This window comes from Amia ocellicauda, chromosome 14 (genome assembly GCF_036373705.1).
Source record: "Amia ocellicauda isolate fAmiCal2 chromosome 14, fAmiCal2.hap1, whole genome shotgun sequence".
NCBI lineage: Eukaryota > Metazoa > Chordata > Actinopteri > Amiiformes > Amiidae > Amia > Amia ocellicauda.
Genome location: NC_089863.1, coordinates 32,444,492 through 32,454,266, shown reverse-complemented (window position 1 = coordinate 32,454,266; position 9,775 = coordinate 32,444,492). Strand labels below are relative to the sequence as shown.

Sequence of the window (9,775 nt, the reverse complement as noted above, 5' to 3'; positions counted from 1 at the left end):
GTGGACATTTCTGTTACCTGAATGTATTACCTTGCACTTGTCGACATTGAATTTCATCAGCCAGGTGTCGGCCCACAACTGAATGTTATCTAAGTCCCTTTGAATAGCCTGTGCTGCCAAGATTGTATCTGCTGAGCCACCTATTTTGGTATCTGCAAATTTGACAAGTTTGCCAACTATCCCAGAGTCCATATCATTAATATAGATTAGAAAAAGCAAAGGCCCTAGTACTGATCCCTGTGGAACTCCACTAACAACCTCACTCCAGTTACTCACTCCTCTAATCGACACCCTCTGTTTCCTATACATCAACCAGTTCATAATCCATCTACTTACATTACCCTGAATGCCTACAGCTTCCAATTTGAGGATCAGTCTTTGGTCTGGAAACTTATCAAAATCTTTCTGGAAATCTAATGCTAATGAAATCATATGCTTTCACATGATCTACAGCTGAAGTTGCATGTTCAAAAAATTCGAATAAATTAGTAAGACATGATCTGCCTCGTCTAAACCCATGTTGACTATCTCCAGGAATATGGTTTTCATTAAGATGCTCCTCTATTTTCTGTCTAATCATTTTTTTAAACATTTTACAGGTGATGCAGGTGAGACTGATTGGTCTGTAATTTCCTGGCTCAGTTTTGTCCCCTTTCTTGTGGATTGGTATGACATTTGCTGTCTAACCAGTCAGTTGGCACATCCCCTGTTGTAAGTGTCATTTGGAATATTTGAGTTAGCGGCCTATAAATCATTTCCCTCATTTCTTTAAGTACTGTTGGAAATATACCATCTGGCCCAGGTGATTTGTTTGTTTTTAATTCCGCTAGTGCCTTTAGTACCTCCTCCTCATTTATCCTGATCTCTCTTATGGTTTGACTGGACCTGTGGCATGTTATCTGTTTTTTCTTTTGTAAAAACCTCTGTGAAATACTCATTTTGAACATTTGCCACATCTTGTTCATTTTCCAAGATGTTTTCCTCTGTACTATTCACTTGAGTTGGATGCTCCTGTGCTGCTCACTATGCTGTCAGTGAGCAGCACAGGAGCATCCAACTCAAGGTCTTGCTGTCACACGATATGTACATATTGTATATTGTTGTTCAGCTCGGCTACTCTGTTGACTAGCCGGCTATGTATTCTGTTGTTTTTTCATTGGGTCTGTGGCCCCGTTCCTATTGGATCCACACTGGATCAGGTTCCTATGGCAGTGCACAGAAACCCCTCCCCATTGGGCAGTGCTTCCTTTTTCAGATAAGCGAGGTTGCATTCACAACCTATCCTTCTAAGTTATAATTTAATCGCAAGGTGGACATAATTTCTTTATAAAATGTATACCTTGTTGTGAACCTGTATTTTTCATTAGAAATAACTCACCACAGACAATTCTTACTAAATGCACTGGGTGCAGTGTGAGGTTTGAGGAGACAGGCTATAATTATTTTTAAGGTAATATAAAATAGATCAGGTAAGTAAGCTGATCTAGTTGTCAGCTGTATGTTAAGTCTTACTGAACCATCATGTGATATTGTTAAGTCATTTAATTATCCAAGCCATTTTATAATCATGTCTTTGGACAGGAGAGGGCATGCTTCCTATACAATCAAATCCTCAATCAACGTCAGTCCCTGAGTGTAGTGCTGCTGAGGTCTATCAAGAAGAAATTGGCAGACAATCGGCACACCAGCTTCCTCCTTGTACTAGCTGCTTAGTAAGAGAGCTATTATACATAAGTTTACATAGATGCTAATAATTTAATGATCCAAAAATCTCATCAAGCTGATGATGAAGGAGAAATAGTTCAATTCAGGATTAGGGTCTTCTATGTAGAGGAAAACGAGAACAATAAAACATGTTCTGTAACCAAGGGAAATCCAAACTATTTTTAAATTATTATTATTTTCAAACCATGCCCCAATGTAAAAGGTTGTACCCTAGAATTCACACTAATGAAACTAGAGATTATCAATTCTGTTCCAGAGTACTTCCTCAATTACTTGTTTTAGCTGAGCTGTCAGTTAAACTGAAAATTTGCACTAATCATAAATACATTTAGATATCTTTAATTATTTTCACATCTGAAAAAGTCAGCACATTATGGTTACTTATAAATATTAGCATGATTATGGGAGGCAAGTCACATACAACAACAGACAAGCACATTCAGCTTTCACTCTGAAATTTCAAACACCAAACAGACCAACATACTACAGCCCAAAAGGGAGATTAAAACAAACTCAACTGAAAGCAATCTCTAAAACAATTGTAGGCTTGGCCTTTTGTAGCCAATGGCTAGGGCCTGGACCAAAAAAACTTTGATCTTTGCACAACCTTGAATCATAAATTAAAAACTTATTATTGCATATTTATTTGTAAGTGGCAGAAAGTGGCTTCTGAAATTCATGATTTGTGGGAAAAAGTAAAAACATATTTGGTTTAGCCATAAATCACAAATTTAGCACAGGCAGAAACAATACTATTTTTGATTATTATGCAATGAATATTCTTTGCAGCATTCCTGGTTTCAACAAGATTGTTAATTTCATGGGAGGAACACAGAAATGCTGTTTGGCCTGCGGCATGGTCACTGAGATTACTTCTGAGTTAATCTCCTGCATCACTCCACAATGTAAAGGTATGGCAGTATCTAGTTATCTTAACTACAGGAGGCTGTCAAGCCTTTTATTTGCTGTAATGTTGTGTAACCATTAAAATTACATTATTACAGTTAGTAAAGAATTCAGTTACAGTATTGCTACATTAAACTAATACCATGGAATATCTATGACATTTCATACATACTCCTTAAGACACCCCATTTTTACAGAGAGGGATCTTAAGACACATCCTATCACCCCCTCACTTGCAGGATGTATTTTCTGTCATGTAGGGGTGTTTGTCTCAAATAATTTTAATTTGCTTCAGAAATGCCAACTACAGACTGTTCCATATTATAATGATTCTGAGAAAAGCAGCTACAAGTGACATTCAGCAGGCAGCATACTAAGTGATAGCTTACAAGTAGAACATTGGTGGACACTTTAATAATAGTTTAATAGACTTTAATAGTCACAATACGCAAATTGCTGGTGATGAAAAGTACGTTGTGAAAAGACGGGATCCCTCACAATTTGAAAAATGTAATGCTTATGATCCTTCTTAGGTTTAAGCCCTGGTCCATGTCTTAAATACCCCTCAGCCACCCAGTCCCTTTCAGAATTGAAAGGACTACAGTGAAATATCACTAAATACCTTTAATACTGTTGTCTTGACCATTTTAATGCACGTATCTGTTTGTTTAAAGTGTAGAAACACTGCCTTCTGGCTTAAAATGTCTGCATTATTTTACTCATGTAATATAGCAATCTGCTCTGTGTGTTGTGTCTCCCAGGTATGTACTGTAGCCAGTGCTTCAACAAATTAAACAGCATCTGCACAATCTGCATGAGTCCCCTGGCCTTCCATGAGGATAATGAGGAGGAGCTGTAAGTAGAGCCTCTGCAACTTTCACACTCCCATTCAGGGGTTCACGCTTGGTTTATCATGATGACACTGTATGGTAATGCTGATCTAGAATTTTGCAGCCTTTCACTCATAATATTTTACTCATTATATCAGAAGTTTCTGATATGTTTTTAATTCAGCTTCCAGATTGCTCACATTCTCAACATTCTACAAACAATACCCCATAATGACGTGAAAGAAGTGTGTTTGAAATCTTTGCAAATGTATTAAAAATAAAAAACAAAAAAAGCACATGTACACAAGTATTCACAGCCTTTGCCATGACACTCAAAATTGAGCTCAGGTGCATCCTGTTTCCACTGATCATCCTTGAGATGTTTCTACAACTTGATTGGAGTCCACCTGTGGTAAATTCAGTTGATTGGACATGATTTGGAAAGGCACACACCTGTCTATATAAGGTCCCTCAGTTAACAGTGCATGTCAGAGCACAAACCAAGCCATGAAGTCCAAGGAATTGTCTGTAGACCGCCAAGACAGGATTGTATCGAGGCACAGATCTGGGGAAGGGTACAGAAAAATGTCTGCAGCATTGAAGGTCCCAATGAGCACAGTGGCCCCTATCATCCGTTAATGGAAGAAGTTTGGAACCACCAGGACTCTTCCTAGAGCTGGCCACTCGGCCAAACTGAGCGATCGGGGGAGAAGGGCCTTAGTCAGGGAGGTGACCAAGAACCCGATGGTCACTCTGACAGAGCTCCAGCATGTCTCTGTGGAGACATTTCTTTCACTTCTTTCACATTGTCATTATGGTGTATTGTTTGTAGAATGTTGAGGAAAATAATTAATTTAGTCCATTTTGTAAGAAGGCTGTAACATAACAAAATGTGGAAAAAGTGAAGCGCTGTGAATGCTTTCCGGATGCACTGTATATCTTGCATAGAATTGATTAACTTCCATTGTCTGTGATCAAGTGACTCCAGTGATGACGAGACAGTAGGGCTGTGGACAGCTGGACTGAAGACCCTGAAGCACACAGAATTAGAGCAGAAGGGACAAATGAGGAAACTCCTGAAGAAGAGGATCAAGGAGGCTCTGAGGAAAAAGGTGCGGGCCAAGCCAGGCTTTTCCAAGGAGTCACTGGAGAAAGGGACAGTCCAGCATAATGACCATACCAGCAAGAGTGACACAAGTAGCAACATCACAAGCCAAAGTAGTGTCAGTTTCAGGTAAGATACAAAGGGTTAGACTACTCACACTTACAGCAGGTTACATCCCAGGAACAGATGCTTGAAAATCAAAATTATGCAAGTTAAATCCAATATTCCCCTAGAATCAATGTTATAATAAGGGGTTATGTTCTTGACCAAGGTTCTGATGCCCACCATTTTATAGAAATGACCATAAACAGCATATTTAATAAGCTATGTATATTTTGTTATTATTTGATATACAGCGGCTCACAAAAGTATTCACCCCCCTTGGACATTTCCACATTTCATTGTGTTGCCACATTGTTGCCACTGATCAACACAGAAAATGTCCATAATGTCAAAGTGTAAAATACAATTTGCAAATTGTTCTAAATTAATTACAAATACAAAACAGAAAATATGTGAATGCATAAGTAATCACCCCCTTTGCTATGACACACCTGATTGAGCTGTGGTGAAACCAATTGTCTTTAGAAGTCATGTAATTAGTTGAATGGAGTCCACCTCTGTGCAATTAAGGTGTGTCAAATGATTTCAGGTTAAATACACCTGTCTCTGGGAGTTCCCACAGTTGGTTAGTACAATTCCTACTGAAAACTAAATCGTGAAGACGAAGGAAGATTCAATGCAAAATCTGGAATAAGGTTGTTCAAAATCACCAATCAGGGGTAGGATATAAGAACATTTCCAAGGCATTGAATGTCCCCCGGAGCACAGTAAAGTGCATTATTAAGAAATGGAGAGAATATGGCACAACTGTTAATCTTTGAATATGAAAAGGGACAACCTACGGACCACTTACGAGACAGCACAATCCCAAGAAAAAGGGAGCAAAGTCAAATAAAGGCAAACTAAACCAATATTGAAGTATGAACAATACCCATACAGATTTACTATATTACTATATCCACGTCTTTGAATAAGGCTGAAATGTTGCCTTAACAAGTAATCATACATAATGTTTCAAACCTGTCCTGGAGTATCCCCTGCCCTGCTGGTTTTTGTTCCAACCAAGGAATTCCTTAATTGAATCCTTAATTGAACTAACAAAGCAATATACAGTTAAATTTAGTAATTAAGACCTTGGTTGGAACAAAAACCACCAGGGCAGGGGATACTCCAGGACAGGTTTGAAAACCACTGATGTATAGGAAACAGAGGGTGTCGATAAGAGGAGTTGCTTCTAACTGGAGTGAGGTTGTTAGTGGAGTTCCACAGGGATCAGTATTAGGGCCTTTGCCTTTTTCTAATGTATATTAATGACCTGGACTCAGGGATAGTAAGCAAACTTGTCAAATGTGCAGATGATACTAAAATAGGTGGCTCAGCAGAAACAATCTCGGCAGCACAGGCTATTCAAAGGGACTTGGATAATATTCAGTTGTGGGCTGACACCTGGCAGATGAAATTCAATGTGGACAAGTGCAAGGTAATACATGCAGATAACAAAAATATCCACTATAATTACACTATGGGAGGAATAGAACTAGTTGAAGTAACGCATGAGAAAGACCTAGGAGTCTACATGGACTCCTCACTTTCTCCATCCAAACAATGTGTGGAAGCAATAAAAAAGGCAAACAGAATGTTAGGGTATATTGTCAAAAGTGTAGAATTTAGAACAAGGAAAGTAATGTTAAGACTGTACAATGCACTAGTTAGAGCTCATCTGGAATACTGTGTACAGTTCTGGGCACTGTAGCATAAGGTACACTTATAAATTTCAATTTAAGAAGTGAATTTATAGTATCACCTTATCACGAATCCTGGAATCTTGTAGAACTCAATTTCTGTAATAATTGGACGGAGACACCAATTCCAAAGATATAAATTGTCAAATTTATTCAAAACAAAGACTAAATGTAGCACTACACTAATTATACAAAAGGGAAAAACTAATTAAAATTCAACTCTAGATCAACAAATCAAAGACAAATCACTTCTGTGACCAAATCAAAGACCATGGGATCGCATATGATAACACACAAATCGTTAAACAAAAAAGGTTATAAACACATTGACTACAATACCGGTTAGTAAGACGAAGGTGAGTCTCTCATTAGTATTGTTAGTCAGACATTAAATAACTACGCAGGTTAGTATTTATGTCTGGTAACTTCTCGTTATATATATATCAGTCTCATTTACGTTTAGGTGCCGAGAAAGATCCTACCATTACTTGTTACCACAATTTCCCTTAACTGATTATTATTCAATGATTAAGGATAGGCAGGGCCACCTATAATCTGTTGTCTATTAACTTGTGTCAATTTCAGACTAAACAGTTAAACAGGAATGAGAAGATATTTCTCGGCGTTGACAGATTTTATTTCTAAAATTATCAACAAAACAGTTTAATGCAACACACATTTATATTTAAGAAAACTAAATGATATTACACATTCTAGAGTTATGAATCACAGATTAACATTTCTAATTGATTTCTCAAATGTCATGAATCACAAACTCCAAACTGTTAAACTTATCTGAACTTCGTCGCAGAGAGGCCTCTCTGGCTTCGGGCTCAGATAACAGCACACGCCACGAGGTCCGTGTGGTTTGGAACAAAGGCAGTCTGGTTCGGCTTTGTCCAAGAACTTCCACTCAGTCGATGCACCTGGAAGTTGGGGTTTCGCGAATGTAGAGTCTTTTCCAAACAGATTTTCCACTGGTTTGAAGGCTCCAAGGTTGTGCACAAAATCTTCTTTGTAAGCAGGGTTCCACCGTAGTTACTTGAAGACAAAGTCTTTGAGGAAAGCAGGGCCCTGTTTGTTCCAAGGGTCAAGTTTCTTAAGACTCAAACAGCTATTTAAATGACTGACACTTTCGTATACAGTCGACTCAATTGTCCAGCTGTAAAACTCCACTGATCAGGTGGGCACAGGCGGGCATGCGCGGTCTGTAAAGTTCTTTATTTAATAAAGTCCTTTAAAAGAATTCTTCGTACGGCTCAATCTCCTTCTCCCAGGTTAACTCTTCTGTTGCCGGCAAAGACTTGGTTGGTTTCTGGTTCCGGTTCAGGTTGAGCTGTGGCAGCGAGTTTCTGATTCAGGTGATAGAGAGAGAGAGAGAGAGACTGTGCGCTGTTCATTATAGTCTGTCAGATCAATAGGTGATTGGTTTTTGAGATTGGATTTCGGTTTCAGCCCCCAGTGTCCTATTTGGAGGGGGGCTTGATTTATGACTGATGTCAATCCATGCCATCTTTTGGAAATGCCGGTTGGCCCGGGTTCGTAGCTCTATGTCGGGATTTCGGCATTCGTCCACTTCAAAGAGTTTTTTTATTACCTACAGGCCCCTTTCTCCAGACATCTCATAGCAGGATTCCAAACTATTTGGCCTATTCTCGGTGCCATCCTCCCCAAAACTGTCATTTTGATGTAAACCAGTTCCAAGCTGATGAGTTAAGGAAATCTGATAACTTTGGGGGGGAGAGGTCTTCTTTAGAGCTAAAATGCTCTTATCAAAATACACCCAACATAACACTACAGCACCACACTTTCAAGAAGGATATCACTGCTCTAGAGGCAGTTCAGAGGAGAGCAACCAGACTTATTCCAGGTCTGAAGGGAATGTCCTACTGAGAGACTGAGGGAACTGAACCTTTTCACCCTGGAACAGAGGAGACTAACGTGGGGATTTGATTCAAGTCTTCAAAGTCATGAAAGGCATCGACCACATCAAGCGGTAAACTGCCAGAAGTTCAAAAATAGTTTAGGTTACCAAAAACTGACAAAAATGTACATTTCAGAGTACTATACACCCTCTCATGCATAATTTGGCAGTGTTACGTGCAGCTCCTGTGCATAGAAGTTACACTGTATTCTTACAATACGCACATCGTTTGAAAACTTATTCTGTTGGCTACCAGCATGTCTCACTTCAGAATGCGGAGGCGGGTGGGGGTCGGAGTAAGTGCGTGAGGGGGGGTATAAAAAACACATTTTTAACATCAGAGAATGCTGAGAGTCTCAGCTTTCATGGGATACCAAACACTTTGGTACCAGTGGGGTTTGTCAGCTTAAGGGGTTACGTTTTGTTAAACAAAACAATTCCATGATTTCTTTTTTATCTCCAATTGTTTATTTGTTCTATGCTTTAATTTCAGAGTACACTGATACATTAAACTGTGTAAATTTAAATATAAACTGGAAAAATTTAGGTGTTCTAAAACTTTTGACCAGTACTGTAGAAATATGGGACAGCATAGCCAATAAAATAAATGCCCAAGGGGCACGTACAAGACGAACATGATGCGACATCCAGAAAATCATCCAATCATATAAAAACAAAAACAAAAAATTGCTGTTCTCGTGAAAGAAATGTAGGCTCAGAATGCTGACCCCCCCTCCCCCCACATCTCTGGAATTAAGGATAGACATTCAAGTCTGTACTGAAAATTGTAGCTAATCCCCCACCATATCTTAAGGTGTATGAATTTAGGAGATAAGAATATCCACTCAGAGAAACAATGACTTTTGTTTTTATCCTGCTTCACCCTCACAGTGAACTGGACCATGATTACCAGAAGAATGCAGTATGGGACAGCTCCAACAACAGTGATAATGACCCCCAGGCTTTCCTGGAACACTACATCAGCCAAGAGCAGGTGAGCCTGCAGGACCTGAGAGATTCTTCCTCCAAGGACAATGGACACAGGCAGGAAGAGCAGCTGCACTAGATTTCTGGATGAATTTAGTCTGAGATCCCTGAACTAGAAAATGATTAAGCTAATACTTAGAGTTACATATACAATGCCACTTGCTCGACATTTAAAGCATTTTTAAAAACAATTTACTGTCAAATGTTTCTTGTTTCAAAATTGATTGATTCTCACATTGTAATATCAATTCCAAGAGTGAATGAAGATAGGTTTCCTTATCTGTTTTCCCATCCCATGACACAATTATGCCCTTCCTTGAATATTGCATATCAAGTAGTGTGTGATGTCTTCTGCCTAGCAGTTCCCATTTTCACCACCTGATGTCCCTTGCACATCAGTTTTCTCTCTTCCTTTCCCTGTCTCTCAGTCCAGCACCCACTATTGTCCCGTTTCCACTAGCCATGTTTAGCTGCACCTCGGCGTGGCCGTGCC

At 39.2% G+C, this 9,775-nt stretch overlaps 1 protein-coding gene across 1 annotated transcript; it reads left to right on the top strand.

Annotated features, from left to right (window-relative positions):
• Positions 1 to 2,520: 2,520 nt before the first annotated feature.
• Positions 2,521 to 9,361, top strand: LOC136767379 (DC-STAMP domain-containing protein 2-like). The gene is made up of 4 exons (XM_066721143.1): positions 2,521 to 2,636; positions 3,393 to 3,486; positions 4,441 to 4,695; positions 9,187 to 9,361. Exons 1-4 carry the CDS (start codon positions 2,546 to 2,548, stop codon positions 9,359 to 9,361), a joined length of 615 nt encoding a protein of 204 aa, XP_066577240.1. The 5' UTR covers positions 2,521 to 2,545.
• Positions 9,362 to 9,775: the final 414 nt, after the last annotated feature.

Excerpts from the sequence above, each read along its gene's own strand:
- LOC136767379 (XM_066721143.1), top strand. The coding sequence starts at position 2,546 with ATGGGAGGAACACAGAAATGCTGTTTGGCCTGCGGCATGGTCACTGAG. Across the intron at positions 2,637-3,392 it reads CATCACTCCACAATGTAAAG|GTATGTACTGTAGCCAGTGC; the intron begins GTATGGCAGTAT and ends TGTGTCTCCCAG. Across the intron at positions 3,487-4,440 it reads GAGGATAATGAGGAGGAGCT|TGACTCCAGTGATGACGAGA; the intron begins GTAAGTAGAGCC and ends TCTGTGATCAAG.